The 18,670-nt window shown below is 36.2% G+C and overlaps 3 protein-coding genes across 4 annotated transcripts; all 3 read right to left on the bottom strand.

Moving 5' to 3' along the window:
* Positions 1-1,107: 1,107 nt before the first annotated feature.
* LOC110794565 (autophagy-related protein 16) lies at positions 1,108-9,184 on the bottom strand. 2 transcript variants are annotated; one of them, XM_021999543.2, is made up of 5 exons: positions 8,806-9,184; positions 8,556-8,688; positions 6,975-7,156; positions 6,678-6,873; positions 1,108-2,331 (listed from the first exon to the last, which is right to left on the bottom strand). In XM_021999543.2, exons 1-5 carry the CDS (start codon positions 8,814-8,816, stop codon positions 1,309-1,311), a joined length of 1,545 nt encoding a protein of 514 aa, XP_021855235.2. In that variant the 5' UTR covers positions 8,817-9,184; the 3' UTR covers positions 1,108-1,308. The 2 variants fall into 2 exon arrangements, with proteins under 2 accessions (XP_021855235.2, XP_021855236.2); XM_021999544.2 differs by having other exon boundaries at positions 8,556-8,685; positions 8,806-9,182.
* A 3,521-nt stretch (positions 9,185-12,705) lies between these two features.
* On the bottom strand, positions 12,706-14,065 carry LOC110794567 (leucine-rich repeat extensin-like protein 6). Its single transcript, XM_021999545.2, has one exon. It carries the CDS (start codon positions 14,000-14,002, stop codon positions 12,908-12,910), a length of 1,095 nt encoding a protein of 364 aa, XP_021855237.1. The 5' UTR covers positions 14,003-14,065; the 3' UTR covers positions 12,706-12,907.
* A 1,275-nt stretch (positions 14,066-15,340) lies between these two features.
* Positions 15,341-17,591, bottom strand: LOC110794568 (uncharacterized). Its single transcript, XM_021999546.2, has 3 exons — positions 17,502-17,591; positions 16,209-16,365; positions 15,341-16,010 (listed from the first exon to the last, which is right to left on the bottom strand). The coding sequence occupies exons 2-3, from the start codon at positions 16,362-16,364 to the stop codon at positions 15,963-15,965; spliced, it is 204 nt and encodes a 67-aa protein (XP_021855238.1). The 5' UTR covers position 16,365; positions 17,502-17,591; the 3' UTR covers positions 15,341-15,962.
* Positions 17,592-18,670: the final 1,079 nt, after the last annotated feature.

Below are 18,670 nucleotides of genomic sequence, written 5' to 3' on the forward strand. Positions count from 1 at the left end.
AAAATTTGTTAATTTGTGCCCATATTTTGTATATTTATCACCTAAATTAATGAAAATATAATGCGCATTTTAAAATCTCTCAACCCGTTGGGTCGACCCGAACCCGAAAGTTCTGGGTCTTGAACAAGCATTTGTAAACCCGAACCCGAAAGTGACCGACCCGATCTAACCCGAACCCGAAAATAATTTTTTACAATCCGACCCAACCGACCCGTTTGACAGGTCTAGCTGCCATCCTTTCAAGGTAGACCTGATTATTAAACATGATAATCCAATGGGTATAGGATTTGGGTCAAGTTTATATGGTTCAATCAGGTAGGGCTCTTATTGGACATGACATTTATTGGACAGGGTTAGCCATACTTATAGCACAACAATTTTAAAAACTAAAATAGTTACTCGTATATATGATATTAAAAAAATACTTCCTCCGTCTTTTAATACTCGCAACGTTTGGACTTTTGCCACTATTCATATAATCTACTTTGACTATTCTTAGTGCTTTTTATATAAGATAAAACATAGTCATGTGGGATCTTGTTAGATTCGTCTCAATGTGTATTTTCAAAATATTAACTTTTTATAATTTTTGCATAAAGAGAATTTAAGATATAACTGATCAAAGTTGTGCATTGGCATGCGTGAAACTAACAAACGTTGCGAGTATTAAAAGACGGAGGAAGTATATGAATAGCTTCGTATTCACTTGTATTCACATACGTCTCTCCTTTTTTTTTTTTACCATGTCTGTTTATTTACCACCCACTATTGACCCGCGACCCATTATTGACCCGCAGCTAAAATTGAGCCTTTCATTACCCAACCCGCTGTTGACCCGCACCGACCCTGACCCGACCCACCCACCCAATAACCAAGTCTATTTGTAAGGCCACAGCTAGATATGAGTCGTATGATCTTTTACTTATAGACTTTCCAATAACCAAGTCTATTTCTAAGGCCACAGCTAGATATGAGTCGTATGATCTTTTAACAGTCAACACCATATACACTGTAACACCAAAAAACAGAACAGGGAAATGATGAATAACTGTACATTGCAGCCTGCAGGATAAAACCCCATATCATTTCAAAGGGAAAAGAAATTCCTGCAGGATAAAAATTAAAAACCCATATCATTTCACAGGGAAAAGAAATTAACTGTACATTGTTAGAGAACAAACCATATTATTTCCCGTGGCAACGTAACACTTTTAAGCAACCCAATCAGCTTCAGATGAAACGATTAAGAATCACCTACAAGAACAACTATAATGTGATAATAAAAGTGACAAGCTGCCGTAAAATGTATCAGATCCAAGTGCAAATAACTCCATTCTTGTCAGAAGTCGCCAAAGGCTTTCCGAGACCACTCCAAGCACAGCACAAAACAGATGATCCATGTTCCTTAAGAGTGCTAACTATATCTCCCTTCTGTATTGACCAAATATGTACAGATCCATCAGCAGATCCAGCAGCAACATAATTGTCATCTGCACTAATACAGGATCTGCTCCAGTTAGATGCCACTCTGTTTCCACTCGCCCTCAATGTGCCGTAAACTTCAAGTGTTCTCATATCAAACAGATTATGCACATTATCTCTCCCACTTGTCAAAATCGTGTTTCCATTTTGAGACAAAGAGATTGATGTCACAGCAAGAGAATGAGCAGCAACCTCACTGAGAAGCTTTCCTGTTTGTATATCCCAAAGCCGGAGATTGCCATCAACATGACCTGAGCATATTGTTCTTCCATCCATGCTGAAACAAACTGCATTGCAATTGCTTGGGAAAATGATTGTGTTAGTGCAATAACCTTTCTGCAAATCCCAAGCTTTTATTGTTCGATCATATGCTGCACTGACAACATGTCGATTGGATACTTTACTCACATCTACTGCACAGACTTTATCAGTATGTCCTGTAAGTGTATGTCGGATTCGGCCCGAGCTGACATCCCAAACATATAAGTTATTTGAGCTACTAGCTGCTATTACAGTTTTATTATCATTTGTGATAGTGAGATCCAGAACAGAACCCAAGCAACCATAAAGAGTGTGACTTAATGATCCCGTGCTTGTATCCCACATCTTAATAGAACGGTCCTGCCCTCCAGTAATCAATTTGCTGGAATTGTATTCAAACAATATGGAAGCACATCCACCATCATGAGCATGTATTCTATTGTTGCAAGTTGTAGGAACCGTTGATTCCACATAAAACTCCGCACCTTCCTCACATTGACGAACCACACCATCAACTTGTTGCCGAGCAATTTGTTGTATGCTGCTGGACTTGAGTTGTTCAAGCATGTCTTCATAAAGAGAATTTGCCTGAATCACAATGATTAGAAGATAGAATCTCTGAAAATAAATTTAAGAATGGCAACAAGACATAGGAACTAAGAAGTTGGCAATGACAGCAAGTATACATTCAGTATATTTATGGAGTTACCTAGTTAACTTAAAACTTGACAGTACACAGTTATGGAGTTACCTACATAACTTGAAACTCTCCATAATTTTGATTTGGAATTCTCCGTCCTACACGTATAAATCTCTTTGAAAGAATTTCCTTTTCTCTATTTGGCCTGGGGGAGGGGGTTCATGTTTGGGGGATACTGGTTTCATCTTCCAAACAGTTAGGTTCTGAAATTCAGTGAACTGCTACTATACGATATGATCCCTCAGGATGGAGGTTAATTAAAATTCTACTCAGTCACATACGAGACGTTAGAAAGTTAATAGAGATTATTCAAAACTTATTCCGAGAAAGAAATTACTAATATAGAGGTGATGACTAAAACCCGTTCGGGGGTAAGGACGGACGTAGCCAAGTGGATCAAGGCAGTGGATTGTGAAACACCAAAGGCGGGTTCAATCCATGCCGTTACTTATGTGTTTAGGCAAACTTTTCATTCCTTCCATATTGAACTCCATGAATCATGCCTAGCTCCAAATTTCACAAAATAAACTGAGAAATCAATAGGAACCGGCACCGCTGAAGTCTTTACCTAGAATTTTCAACAGCGATGATACGGTTCATGAGAAAGAGATGATAGACAAAGTTACAAAGGGTTTGATCAAAGGCCCCAGCTCCATAGCCTATACTCACTACAAAATATTCCATTAATGAAAGATAAAAACTACGCATGTCTGATTAGGGAAATACAACACGCTACAGACATGCAGTCAGCTCAGCTCAACCCCAATTAAGAATCCCCAAGAACTTCCAAGAATTCTTGTTGTACAATTGTTCCAACCATCTTGAAAGCCCTTCCCTCAGAAGGAAGATCTGCCCAAATCCTCCTCAGTCTCCATGATTGTCCCAAAGCAGGATCATTTCCAGCTGCATAAGTGAGTTCGCCTACTATGAGCTCTGAAGGCCTAACTAGTGTGATTCCTCTGTTATTAGCTTTTCGCTGCGCGTGAGCGCAACTCACGGTAGCTCCTCTTTTCTCTATTCAATGACACTAAATCAACTGAACGAACTTCGGACACTTGTTCCACTTTGTGAGATCTTCCGTTCAATATTTCTTATATAAATGTAACTAATGTATCCCCCTCATAAATGATTTCTCCATAATGACCATGAACTGTTGCCCCTGGACTAGCCAAAATAGGGGTTACTCCAAAGTCAAATTCAACAAAGTACAACTTGACCTGCTTTTAAGTGCGTCCTTTTTGGAAATACATACGTTTTCACAAACAAATTGTCCAATATAATGGCCACGTACATTAACAAACAGCATGTGGAATAAGAGGAGCTCTAACAAGGGCCAGGCAAGACAATTAGAATAAGCCATCCAAAATTGAAGAAACTTATAGTCTTGGTGGTCAAAGGCTGCATATATGTTCGCCTTCTTAAAAACCACCAACTGCTGGTATCCACTATCCACAAAGGGCACTATGGGAGTTCACGAAAACTTAAAGGAATACAGTATGGCCCAGTCCCTACGTAATATCATTTCAATAAACTAAATAAGCTTTTTTCAATTTGATCCCCAAACATGGACAGGTAAAACTCATTTTTTTTTATGAGGGAATAAAAACAATTTAAGTTTTTAGTTTCAGGATTTCATTACTTACTACTCCGTACATGAAAAAGGTTCACTTCATCACATGTGGTCCTTGACTCCTTTCTTAGCAAACAGAGTACAAAGAACGCTAAAAAGTTCATAGTAACGGTTTCAAGTTCAACGACACAACTTAAGAATAAAGTAAAAATAAGTTCCAATTGACCCAGTTTGTAAGAAAAATGATCCATGAAAAATCAGCTTCTCTAGCACTTATATGTGCTTGTGCTTCAACACGACAACACATGTGAGAAAGAAGAAAATGGCTATACGGTTTTAATGATGCTTTTACAAACTCAGGTAGAAAACTTTTTTAAAGAACTGTGTGGGTATTTCCTAGAAGCAAAAAGCTGCTGTAACTATAAACATGGTATTCAGATAACTATGTAGACTACTGGTTTTAACTTTTAACAGCATCAAGCCTTGTCGTACAAGGCGACAATTTGAAAGAAGAATGCGAGACATAAACAGACATGGCAGTCAAACCCATCCACTGACTGCAACTAAGCTGTAAAACTTTGCATTAATTCACTTATTAAAAAGACAACTACCGTATTTTTTTTATATACACAAAGTAAAAAAGAATAGTAAACCATTATTGTAACTAAGCCTTAAACAGATTATATAAAATTTTGTTGATTCCAATCACAAGTGAAGCTTTTTCACTACACCCAGTAGAGATGAATTGACCGGGTTTGTGTTACATAATGATGTAATTTGTGGATTTTAATTGCAGATAAAGAAGAAAATGAAAATGAGAATTAAGGAAAGAAGAGGATTAAATCACCAGTATAACCATAGAAACAGAGAAAATACAATATTTTCTGGATGCCTTTTCTCTCACACCCTTTCCCCTATTTATACTGCCTCTTGCTTATATCGCCTTTTCACTAAATAACTAACTTACCCAGTGCACTGAATATCACTCCCATCAATTTCTTGCTCAAGGAAAGGCACAAATAACTTCTGACAGAATCAATTGCCTTCCCCATTATGCCCTTGTCACGTAACCAAACATACACATTGTGAATAGGATTATAGGAGGCTTAGGGTAGTCAGGTGGGTGCACAACAAATTGCAGTTAAACAATACAGAAACACGGTCATCATCATGAATATGGGTCCTATTTCTGCAAGATACTCTCTCCGTCCCTAAAAGATTGCCCCATATACTATAAACGGATGTCCCTATTTGTTTGCCCCATGCCTTCTTTGGTTTGCCCACATGTCTCTCCTCACACACTATTATTTAATCTAATTAAAAGACAAATCTACCTACCTATTTGCTTTTGAGTATACTCAATTCTTAATAAGGTGAATAAAAACATTTGGGGCTATCTTTTAGGGATTGAGGGAGTATATGGTTGACTTTGAAAAGTATTCAGCAACTTCTCAACTTGATGAACCACACATCCACACCATCTACTTTCAGGGAAGGTAGTACTCTACAAGGATAATCTCAAATGAACTGGGCACAACTTCATTAAGAGAATTACCCTAAAATGATGTCATAATATAGTACTTTCAGAAGCTTCAAGCAGTTGATTATGATCTTTCAAAGGTCCTATCCTCACCCCATCCACAAACAATCTCCCTCCCATTCCCGGGGAAAAATCACCCGCACGTGAGCATGACCTGTACTATTCATTAACAACTTGACAGATGGGATCTGTGCAACTTGTTCATTACAATATGATCTCAACAATCTACCCCTGCGAAACAATGAAACAAAAGAATCTTCTCACTCTCTACGGCTCTTCGAACTCATGAATATTCTTTACCATCAGATGAAGAATAAACTCATGGAATACCAAGGACCTAGAAGGCCATCACATGTTCATGCATAACCTATACTTTTCAAGTTCTTACTAGTATCACCTTCAAGCTAGTTTAAACTTCCAAAAGAACACAAGGATTGGACATTTTATAGGGAGAAAGAAGAAAGGTAAATATCCACGTAATCCCATTGTTTTGCAATCCACAAGTGTGAGACACTCTTCGAGTTTAAAAGGAAAAAAAGAATTCTCGTTATCTCCTTTTTTTTCCGTCTTAATAAAAGGATTCAAAGAGATGAATATCAGGAATTAAGACTCAATCAATGAAAAGAAAAAATATTTAAGACTTCTTACCAACCACGAAAAGGAATAGAAAAACAATAATACTGCATCTGTAAAAGAAAATAAGAGCCTAGATGGCAATGAATCAATTTAAGAAATGATAGTTGGTTATATATGGGCTTAGAATCCCTTAATCGCCGAAAAAATTTAAATGATAAACCCCTGAGGGGCCAGAAGATGTGGGTTTCTCCTTCTCTATCTCTATCTCTCTCCTCGCTCTATTCCCCAAAAGGTGTATATATTTTTTTAAAAAAAATTGGTGACCGTGGGAAGCCCAACCTCCTTCGTCATCAATAAATCTCCCCTTAGAAAAAACAAGGACATTATTGTAAATGTCAGTCTGACAGTTCTATTTGTCAGAACGGAAGTTAGTTAAACAGAAAGCAATATAGGTTACAAAACATAGGTAAAGTTGGCTCTACTCTTCTAGTGATCTATCAAAGACAAATTCAATGCATTCCCTTTTATAGCAAAGACACATGAAATACCTCATTGAGACGCTCAGCGTCTTGCATTTTCTGAAGCATCCAACGATCAATCAACATCTTATTCTCAGCTTCTGCATTTTTCGCTTTCATAGTCATCTCATCAAGTTGTCTTTTCAGCTCTTGATTCTCACTTGTCAGCAATTCTACACCCTTACTTTTCTCATCTAAATTTTTCTTAAACTCCGAGAGCTCATCGCTAAAGCATTATGTAAAACACTGATTCAGTATCCATATGAAGTACAGGAAATTCGGAATTAAAATGCCAAAAAATCATGGTGGGAAGCACACGAGGCTAACCTCAGCTGAGTAACCTCCTTTTCCAAGTTAGCTACAGCAGTCTCTTTCTCTTGAATCAAAGCTTTGGCCGTCCGACCCTCAGCAACTTCAACCACAAGCTGCTCAGATAGTCGAGATTGAGCTTTGTAACATTGCTGAAGTTCAAGCTCCAGTTTTTCAGCTTTATCTTTCCATTCTGAGCCCTTAAAGAATAGAACACAATCATTCAGTCACATGTTCCAAAGAAATGAAATTGCAGGAGACATGCATGAAAAACCTGCAAATAGAGCTGAAACAATATAATAACCAAACACGACCCACTGTAGTGGCCTTTTACTCACTTATTTTTGCAGTAGTTACCACACTAAAGATGACTTTGCAAAGAAATATGGTCACTTACGGAAACATATTAATCTAAAACATATCTCGTTGAATTAGGTCCCAACTCAAGGACCAGTATATCCCTCCCCCCTCCTCCCGCCCCTCCCCGGGAAAAGAAGTTAGAAGTGGAAGAATAAGGTTTGATTCACCACAGCCATGAAAAAACCAGGTAAAATAGCATTACTTTTTTTATGGATTTTTTTACATTTACTTTAAAAGTATGAATATGAAAACAGTGAAATGTGAAGGACATTAAAGCCCAATGATTCTATGAATAATTTATTTATGCGCTTCATTGCATAAAAATTGTTTATAAGGTATCATATGATTATACATAGGCACTTCCTCGAAATAGAAGCCTTCTTTCTGGTTTATGGTATCACAGTTGAATGTAAGTAATTACGCCAGTTAAGTAAGAAAAATACCACAACCAGTGGGAGAAGTTCTAATGCGAAGGCCAGCACTAGAAAGAAGTTGCATTCCGAGTTGTAAAGAGTATGAGGATGAAGAAAAAGAAGAAAGCCTAGGGTCATAAGGGGTTCACAACCTAATAGGAAATATACCTGCATAGTGGACTAAAGGAAGCTCTTCTGAGTTCTGAGTGGATTAGTGATTCATCAGAAGAAGCTTCTTCATTCACATGGGAGATTAAAGTGTATAGAAAATAGCCTTAAGTTCCCTATCATTCATCTCGAAAGTCAATTTCCTTCCTTCGTCACTTCAATCAAGTTGAATCTTTAAACAACATAAGCACCTGCTACTAAATTTCCATATCAAAACCCAAGTTGGAGACTTAAGTTCTATCTAGCTTTTTGGGGGCCTTTGGCGTAATAATGTGATCAAATCAAATATCCAGGGCTAAATGATATTTCCATCCGCTAAAAACTAAGAATATACTAGTAAAAGCTAATTGGAGCAGCTTATTCTCTTTGATTATCCGCTTTCTCATAAATCAAATGATTATTTAATCCAAGTATACTACCAATTTTACACAATATCTCTACAAACAGCAAATCCTACCAATTGACTGGTAGCTGCACAAGTTAGTCAAAGTGTCAAACAAGCCAATTGAACCAGCTAACCGCCAATACGAATCGCCAAACAAGGCCATTATCTTGATTTAATGGTTTTTCTTGTCAGAAAATTCATTAACATTAGTTTCAAATAAACCAAAACCCTAAAATAAAAGACAAAAATTCCTCAAGTAATGAATTGTTTGACCTGGTAGATAAGAGGTCTAGCTATAGCGGTGATCGCCGGAGCATGAGCACCTTCTTCCGCCAAATGCCGCTGTCGAAGCGCTTTCAAAGCTTGCTTAATTGCTGCAATGGCGACCTCTTCTTCATTCAACCTGCTTCAGTAATTTCAAATTGATTAAATAATTATTGAAATTCATCAAAATTTCGACTTTCATACTCAACAGCTACCAAACAAATCAATGGAATTGAAAAAATTAAATCAAATATATTACATTTTGAGCATTTCCGAAGATATTCTACTCCTTCATTCGCTTCTTCAATTTAATTTCTTCAAGATTTTCCAGTAGTAGGCGATTGATTTTACGATTGTCGAAGAAATTTTCAAATCATCGATATAATTATGCCGACTGTTGTACTGGCGATTTGTGAGAACAGCATGAAGTTTGCTTGAATTCGTAATTCAATAACAAATTTTAGAAGTTTATAAGTTTTTAAGATTTTAGAAGTTGAGTGAAAGAGGATGATAGATAACAGGAGTTCTTCCTGAATGAGTAAGGGAATGAAATAGCAACAGATGCGGGTTTGAAGTTGGGGCCCATGGGGTCTCGTGAGTTTTTTTAGGTGAATCGGGATTCAAGATCAAGATATCGGAACCTAGCAAAACTGATCTCGACTCGTTTCTAATCGTAGAGTTTTCAATGGTTTAATGGACTTCACGGAGAATTCACATGCATAAAGTGAGGGCGAGTAAAATAACCCAAAAATTCGAACCTCTTTCAGATATCCGATCTAAGAATTTGCGTACCCGAGTTGATAGGGCTACCGAATTGGTTGGATACCCGTTCCTAAAATATGATTATGTGGTAACATTACGAATATAATTTTAAAAATAATGGGTTCTCAAAAATGATTTGATAAACATTTTCTTCTTTTTTCTAAAATATTTTTTGTCGAAAACCTAAAAACCTAAATTGTTTCCTAACAACTTTATAATTTGAGTAAATAGTAATTTTACTAGAAAACATAGTAGAAAATCTACTAATTCTTAAATAGATCTGGTCCACATTAAATTTATTGTGGATGCTTAAAAAAAGTCAACAATTTGATTTATAATTTATTTTGATGGGTTTATTAGAATTATTATGAAAAAGTGTCAAATTGATGTCGTTATAAGTACATGTTGTGCTTGATAATGTGATTTTAAGTCACGATTCTCTTAAAAAACATAGGGTTACTTTGATTCAAAAATGGTTATTAATTACTATACATACCCCGTCAAAAAAAAATACTATACAAAAAAAAAAAGGTGTTTAATTTGTTATAGTCACTATGTGAACCATAAATGTCACTATGTATAGAAAATGGGTGTTAGAATAAATTGTTGGCTTTGGATCCACAGTAACAGGTTCACGCAAGAATAATCCTAAAAAATAATGGGTTAATGGTGGTATTTACTGGTGGAAATTATATTTGATTAATTAAATTTTAAATTCTAACTTTTGGGGTACCAGTATCAGATCTGAACATTTGGATACCCGAACCTGCTCCCTGGGATCGTGCATAAACAAACCTGCTGTACCAAAACTCCTGCTTGACTCGCATCTCGACTGCTTCCCCAAATGACCAGCACAACCAGACCTGCTCATTGTACCTGACTTTTGAGTCTTTACTCTTTAGTCTTCCTAGAAGTAGCTTTTTTGATCCCGCTAGGGGGGAGACCCCATATTATATCAGCATCTTTTTTGGTTTTTCGGCATTTTTGACTGTTAAAAGGCGACGCACCTCCTAATCCGACGACACCAGATCAGAGCGAGAGACGAGAAATGCGATTAAACCCAAAAACTTCGCTTTCGCGAATATTTGAAAGTAAGGACCCGGGTCTTCGCCTCGTCGGGGAAACAAACTCCTCTAGCTGCAGGTTTACAATCACCCATACCTGCGCGTTCAAGAATTTCCGGTTTCCTAAATAGAAATGGAAGTAGAAGAGGCCCCCGATTGAAAGAAAAGAGGAGATAACTCAAATGCCGGCGCAGAAATGAAAAGAGTCGCGCCATTCAAAGCGGAAGATCGGATATAGCTGGTTTTCCGCGAAATATATTTCAGTAGCTTCTTAATTTCGCAACATCATCAATTATAGGAGGATTCGGTCAATTTTTGACTCGCTAGGGGAGCTTTATACTCAAAATTCGCCCGATCGCGAGACTGCCTGTTGAACGTCTGATGGCTAGGGGAAACTCGATCCATCTTTCCGGCTTAGCCGAACTTGTACATTTGATTTATTAATATCAATTTTAGTGTTATTACGTATCGAGTACTCAATTAATCAGTTGTATCGATTCGGGTACCAGACATTCAGCTTTGATAAAGTGACATTTTCGTCATAAAACTGAAAATATCAAATTAGAGCAATTCATACCTGGGGAAAAGAGGACAAGTTTTTGTAGGATGTCAACGAGCCGAGTCGAGGCGAGTATTTGGTTGTTCGAGTTAAGCTTGAAAACAAATTTTCGAGTTCGAGCTCGAACCGAGCTTAACCGAGCTTTCATTTTTCCTGTTTGAGCTAAGCTCATTTAAGTTTGTTCGAGCTTAGCTCACGAGTAGCTTGTTTAAGTTCAAGTTCTATCCGAGTCGAGCTATTAACAGACGAGCCTTAATAAACGAGCTTTTAACAAATGAACCATAATACCAATGATGTCTTGGCCTAGTGGTTAAGACTAAGTGCCTGTGTACAATAGGTCTCAGGTTCGAATCCCCCGCCCCCATTTGTAATTTATTTGCCCTTGTGGCTCATTCGCACAAAAAAAAAAAAAAACAAATGAACCATAATAAACAAGCAATATCGAATTTAAACGATCATATTAACAAACGAAATATTATTTAAAAAAATTATAAAACATAAAAACATAAACTTGAGGGTTTTGACCTTTAAGAATTTTAATATATCCTTGATTGGTAGTTTTGGTAGTAGTATATAGTTGATTTCTTACCCTTAATTTTAGCATAATTATATGAATAATATCATTGATATATTGTTTGTTAATATTTTATTATATTAACTATAATTTTTTTTTAGAAACTAAATATATAAACGAACTTGAACGAACGAGAACGAGTTGTTCGCGAGCTTTTAAAGGAGCTTGTAAACGAACACGAACGAGCTTGGAAACGAACATGAACGAGTTGTTCGCGAGCCTAAACGAGCTGAACACTAGGCTGTTTGAGCTAGTATCGTTTATTAAACGAGTTTAAATTTTTTATTCAAGCTCGTTTATTTACTAATGAACGAGCTTCGACCGAGCTTGTTCACGAGTTGTTCACGAGTATATCGGCTCATTGGCATCCCAAAGTTTTTGCATCAAAGAAGGAAACATTTACCTCCCTATTTGATTATACATTGCAGTTGTTTTAGGTCAATACGTACGTTATGCCTCTCACTTACAATGTTTTTTTGGTGTTAGCACCCGGTTCACCCTTAGGGCTAATCCGGATTCGGGGCGAGTTCTGGGTGGATAGGTTCCAGTCCCCTCCCAATTGTTGTTGCGGGGGATCGAACACGAGTTCTCCCTACTAAGTTCAGCCCCAATCACCACTGAACCAATAAGCAATTGGTCCTCTCACTTACAATGTAAGTATATAATGAATACCTTTTCTATGAAATATGTAACCTTGTCGTTACATATAATATGGTAGTGGTTTTAACTTGATTAGTATCGTACTAGGACTATTACTTCAGAAACCCGTGGCGGATATATATTAAACAGTTTTATAAGGGGATTGGTAGAAAAATTAAGCTAAAATTATATTCAAATTTTAGGGGGACGGAATTAAAAAGTATATTATGAATTTTTTTTTTTCGTCCGGAGAGTCGTACCCAAGCCATAACTAAGAGGTAAGAACCGCCACCTTAAGAAACAATATAATAGCCCTCCTTAAGGTTCATGCTCGAGTATGAATTAATTAGTTGATTCTCGAACTAAAATTAAGTTGTTTTTGTCGTTATAAATCTATGTTGATTTTCTAGATCAATTATGCAATGTACTCTACTACTCTTTACTACTCCATATGTTTATAATGTACTTTTCTATTTTGTGTTCAAAGGGCCTAAAAAGAGGTTGATCACACAACATCCAAATAAAATTAAACCAAATACCTAGAGATAGATATATTTATATAAACTTTTTTTCTAGACATTTTTTTGGATGGGGTTTCTAGAAATATTAAGATACAAGAAAATATAATGCAATATAAAATATGGCTAGAGAAAAAGTTAATCACTCAAATAATTTAATAACATTTCTAGTAATTATATTAATACAAAATTATATTACAAAGTACTCCGTAACAATCATACTCCGTATGAGTTTTATTATAGAATTAGTAGTAGCAGCCAAAACTCTCACAGCTGATTGGATAAGCATTAAAAGAAGTGCAAGCAGAATGAGACCTCTGAGATGGCCTATTTGGAATACAATTGAATATGTCATCTTTACTCTTCAACTTCAAACATTCATACGGTGCATGACTAAAGAAGTTATAAGAGTAAGTAAAGTTCTCCAACTTAGGCAACCTACAAATACTCGCCGGAATTTCACCGGAAAACGAGTTAAACGCAACGTTCAGCTGCTCCAAGTTCTTCATTTTCCCTATGGAATCCGGTAAAGGACCGGAAAGTTCGTTGTAGCTGACATCGAGCACGGTGAGCTGAGTCAACTTTCCGATACCTGAAGGGAGACAACCCTTTAAACCGGCACCTTCGAGGATGAACTCGTTAAGGGTTTTCGACATTTTGGAGATGGAATTTGGGAGACAACCCTGAAAGTTGTTATTAGCTAGTACAACAACAGATACAGGGGAGTTACCTATGTTTTGAGGAAACTTGGAGGTGAAGTTATTGTTGTTGATGAATATTGCATCGAGTTTTAGGTCAAAAAGTTTCGAGGGAATTGGTCCATTAAAGTAATTATATCGAATATCGATGAATTTGAGACTAGGAAGTGAAAGGAGCACCTTAGGAAACCCACCATTGAAGTAATTGTTACTAACATCGAGCTCGTAGAGGAGACACCAATTCTTAAGAGTGTAAGGAAAAGAGCCACAAAAACGGTTTGAGTTAATATGGAAGAGAGCTAAGTCGGTTAAGAGACCGAGTTTTTTAGGAAGAGAACCTGCGATATTGGCATGGTTAAGGTCAATACCAGCAACAGTTTGTACATAACTGTTGTCTAAAGATGGAGCACAAAAGACTCCATTGTAGTTACAAACATTGTAACCTTCCCAATTTCTGGTAAAGTTGTTGGGATCATCGGTTATAGACTTCTTCCATGCTTGGAGGGCTATGTACGCCTTTTTGAGCCTCGGGTTGGAGAAGGTGTGGGGGTGTTGTTGGTATGAAGGGGATGGAAATGAGAGGAGGAAGGTGGATAGTAAGAGAAGAGATAAGGGAAGATTTAAGGAAATTTTCATGATCATATTAATAATAATAATTAATATGTCATGAAATGAAATGGTGTGGTTGTGTATGTTGGAGGATATATATGTTGTATTTTTTTTTGGTAGAATGAGTTTTTAAGGAAATGGTCTTTTGGTTAGATCATATGATATAGATATGAAAGCATATTGAAGAATGTTTGAAGCATTCTAGTTATAATTTAACGTACAAAGTCATGTTTGAAGAGTTGAAATCTGAAAGAGATGGATATATTTATATTACTATAATCAAGTCTCCTCTTGAATTGTATTTTTTTGGGTTGCAACTGAGCCATGAAGACAACATAAGTTACAAATGTGGGAGGGCCGGAGATTTAAACCTTAGACATATCGTATACAAATCCTCAATTTTAACCTCTACGCCAAGACCTCGTTGAATAGGGATTAAAATTGTTGTTGGTGTTTTAGACCTGATGTATTTTAAGGTCATACGTAGTATTAAGTTATGTTCTAGTAAGTGCCGTTTGGCTTTTTATCAATATTAATTCTTGCACATTGGCCATCAAAAAAAAAAAAAAAGGAACACAAGCCACACCAAACTGTATTGCAATTTCTAATTATATACAAGTTCGAAGTAATATACTTCGTATTAAACCTCACTATCAGAGCAGCCTGGAATCAAGATAAGATGCATAGATTAAGAAGTTAATTAAGCAGCCAATTAGTGTAGTTAACTATGAAATATGACCAGGACCACGCTTCCACTTGCTCATAAAATTAAAGTTATGTTATAAGTTTATTAGAATATATTTTTTTTTGGTGGTGCGAATGAGCCATGAGGGCAATATAAATTACAAATGGGCGGCAGGGAGATTCGAACCTGAGACCTATTGTACACATGCCCTCAGTCTTAACCACTAGGCCAAGACATCATTGGTTATTAGAATAATTATGGATGCTATGTATAACAATACTTCGTGTGTAGGACATTTTTTTTTGAAAGTAAGATTAAGTGTCCTACCTGATCGAACACCGCACAGATTAACCCGCTCGGGTTAGCAGGCTAGACACTTTGAGACTAGGGGAAATTATAAGAGGAACCCTCTTTCAAAGTGCCCCTAGTGGAGATTGAACCCCCAACCTTTTGGTTGAAAGGTGAAATCTTTTTCACTAGGCAATGCATTGCTTGGTACTTCGTATGTACGTAGTACTTCGTAGCTGGTAAGAGAAATACTTCGTATATGTAAATTGGCTTGAACAAGTGAACCATGTTGAATAAAGTTATTAATGGATTCAATAATGTTTTCTTCCTCTATTTAGCAAGTTGTGACAAAGTAAAAGAAAAAAATATTAGCATTTCGTTATCACCACATGAGCTTAATAATATATAGTCAACGTGGAGCAAAAAAAAAAAAAAATTTGAATTTTGTTAAACTTTAGACTAAATATTTATGTATTCAGCTCCTTAATCATTCAAAGAAAACCTAAGTCCCAATTTTAGTACTCCGTACATCTATTGCCAATTAGGGATTGAGGTTGACAAAGGACATCTATTGCTGCAAGTATTAAATCTTGTTTACGCCTTCCACTTTGACCAACATTATTATGTCAAAGACACCATTCAAGTAGAGCTGTGCCTAGAGTACTTGCATAAAGAGAAGGTTGATACTACATATCATTGAAATCAAAAGGCAAACAAAAGGAAATTGATTTTGACACACCTCTTTGTGAGTAGAGCACATAAAACTGTGTTCTAACACGAGGTCCGCCTTGAATCAACTTTTGGTGTGCCAAAATCATTTTCTCAAACAGAGTGACTCCAAAAGGTAATTTAATGAGGCATCAAAAATTGCTGAAAACTTACTAGGTTAGCAAATAGCAAAAATTTGGAAACCGCAGCTTTTAGTTCAAACCAGGAGAAATCAAAGGCGATGCACACATACGAGTACTCCTATTTGTTTTCAGTCTTTATTTTCTTAAGTTTGAACTTTGAACTACCAACTCATTCCTTCTTCCCAATGCCATGGGACATGTTATAGATTCCCCTGCCCTGTAAAAGCCAACCAATTAAGATAAAGACTATTATATATCAAAATAGTATAGATTCCAACTGGGAAAAACATTTAGGAACGCCGAAATAGAAATGGGAAAGAACATTTAGGAACAAAGAGAGTATATCATTGTATTTCCTGTACAAAAAACACACACTAACTAACTAATATTCGAACAAAGAGAGAAGGGTACTCACGATTAGAAAAATGGATGCAGCAGCAAAAGCAAGCGGAATGGCAACTGATGTCATCTTATCATAGCGCCCTTTTAGATGAATTTGCTTACGAATGTTTTGGAAATGTTTTTGGTTCTCGAGCAGCTTTTCTACAGGGGAAAAAGGTAGTTCTGACATTCTGCATCACATATTCACAGAGATGACAGATTGTAATGTTCGTTTGTGTCAGTCCATTGTAAATAAACAACAAAGAAATACATGAAATTTGGCTAAGTAAATACGAAGTATGTTTCTAGAAGTTCTTGTTCAAGCAAATTAAAGCAAATTTGATCGACACATTTGATTTAATAATTAGCAAAGACAGCAACGAACTAGTTTCCAAATTTCCTTCAGCAGATATTTCTACCATGGACTATTGGACTGTACTCAGGTGCAGCACTATAATATAGTAGCCCGTCACCCAAAAATCCTGGCTCTGCAGACACCCAAGAAAATATAACATCCCTGCAAAATCTATGTTTACTAATCCTCTCTATTTCACTTAATTGTAACTATGTTGAATCCTGGATACTCATAAGTATGATGGACCCTTAGACAAATCATTTAGAAACGACAACATGGAATTTTTACATAAATCAGCTAACACTAACACTTGGGTACTATCTGCAGGCTCCATTCCCGAATTCCATGGGAAATGATTTTTGCATTTTTATTGGTATGTTTTGTTAGATGTGGAAAATGATTTACCAAAAGGTGGAAAACAAGTTTCTCTAGGGAAAATTAATTTTTTCCTTTAAAAAAATGGAATGTCACATATATCACTCTAATCCCTTACAAATCATTTCCTCTTCTCTATTTCGATTTTTTTTTTTAAAATGTTCTTATGAAGAAACAAATAAAGGAAAATTACTTGAAAATTATTTTTCATAAAAAATTATTTTCATTTTAAAATATTTTAATGGAGGCCTCAATGTCCAACATGGTACCCCACTTATTCTAAAACCATAACAACACCAAACGCATGTACACTCCAATTTACCAATGAAGTTGTCATGTTTAAATCCCCTCCTCATTTGTAATTCTTATTACACTTGTGGTTCATCCGCACGGATTGAAAAAGATTTTAGGGCTTTTGTTAATTAAAACTCTCCCCAGGGATCAATTGGAGAACAAACTAAATAATTGTATAACGTTTTAAATTTTTACGGTAATTAAGATTAACAATTATCAAAGTAACGAATAATTCACACCCAAAATTAAATTAGTGTAATACGGAGTACGATAACATAATCAAAAGAAAAGGGGAGAATGTACCTGTTTAATTGGAGGTTGATTGAGAAGCCAGAGGCTGTAAAGAAAAGGGTTGAATTGCCAAGTAAAGGGGAAAATTAGGTGGGAGTTAACTTGGTCATTCTATAGTGGGCCTATATGGCTATATGGGCCCTAAGGCCCAGTAATTATACATAAAATGAAAAATTCAAGTGTCGAACCAAACTTTCACTTTTTTAGATCCACTCCAATAGCAGTGTAACTAAATTCGTCACATTAAATATTTAGTCACAATGCTTTTAAGTTACAAAGTTCGGAAATTTCATTAAATGCCCTCGAGTTTTGCCATAATTCACCAAACGCCCATCAAGTTTCAATAATTCATAAAATACCCCTCACAATTCGTACAAATACTCAACATACCCTTTCTAATAACGGGCCGTTAGTCCGCCGTTAGCCAAGTTTCCAATTCACCCAATTGCCCCTATTCTGAAACTTATTTCACCAAATGCCCCTATTATGAAACTTATTTCACCAAATGCTCCAAATTTAAATATAGCTATTCTGAATTTCCGACGGCTAGTTTTTGTGTTTGAAAACAGGTTCTTGGTCATGGTTGGCTATAAAACCCCTTTGCTGAATGGTTCTTGTATTTTAGATGTTATTTTACTTTACTTTGCTAATTTCATAAGATTTGTGTCATGAGTTTTCTTTCAAAATCATCTTCCACACCCAATGAGTCCACATATATTAGGGTACCTAACAAATTTTGTTATTGTGGTAGGAATGGAGGTTGAAGTGGTGTTCCACAAGCTCTTCTGGATAGCTGCTAATGCTTTTTGGGGTAGTTTTTTGAACATTTGTTTTGATCTTGCACATATTCATTGAGTAGAAAATAACATTAAATGTAGTTGGTGCAAAGATGTTTTGTAAGTGAAGCTAAAAACAGAAATGCTTCCCAGTTTGGTATTTTGTGCAGATTATTCAACATCAATTATTTATGAAATGTGAATTTGTTTCTCATTACTTGTGTTTACTTCATGATTACAAACAGTAAAATTACAAACATCAATATCCCCATTTGTATTACAACTTTGACTACTTTTTGTTGTTGTTTTAGCTTCTTCTTCATTTACTTCAATTCTTCTTGCATCTTACTGTTTCACCTGTTTTCAATACTTTCTCCTTCGTCTAAGCTTCCCCCGCATTTTCCT

The sequence above is a fragment of the Spinacia oleracea genome, chromosome 1 (assembly GCF_020520425.1).
Source record: "Spinacia oleracea cultivar Varoflay chromosome 1, BTI_SOV_V1, whole genome shotgun sequence".
Taxonomy (NCBI): Eukaryota; Viridiplantae; Streptophyta; class Magnoliopsida; order Caryophyllales; family Amaranthaceae; genus Spinacia; species Spinacia oleracea.

What these genes read in the sequence shown, in the direction of transcription:
- LOC110794568 (XM_021999546.2), bottom strand. Translation starts at nt 16,364, where the DNA reads ATGTCAGAACTACCTTTTTCCCCTGTAGAAAAGCTGCTCGAGAACCAA. An exon ending in CTGCATCCATTTTTCTAATC is followed by an intron (nt 16,011 to 16,208) that starts GTGAGTACCCTT and finishes TGGCTTTTACAG; the next exon opens with GGCAGGGGAATCTATAACAT.
- LOC110794567 (XM_021999545.2), bottom strand. Translation starts at nt 14,002, where the DNA reads ATGATCATGAAAATTTCCTTAAATCTTCCCTTATCTCTTCTCTTACTA.
- LOC110794565 (XM_021999543.2), bottom strand. An exon ending in AAGGAGGTTACTCAGCTGAG is followed by an intron (nt 6,874 to 6,974) that starts GTTAGCCTCGTG and finishes ATAATGCTTTAG; the next exon opens with CGATGAGCTCTCGGAGTTTA. An exon ending in ACGCTGAGCGTCTCAATGAG is followed by an intron (nt 2,332 to 6,677) that starts GTATTTCATGTG and finishes ATTGTGATTCAG; the next exon opens with GCAAATTCTCTTTATGAAGA.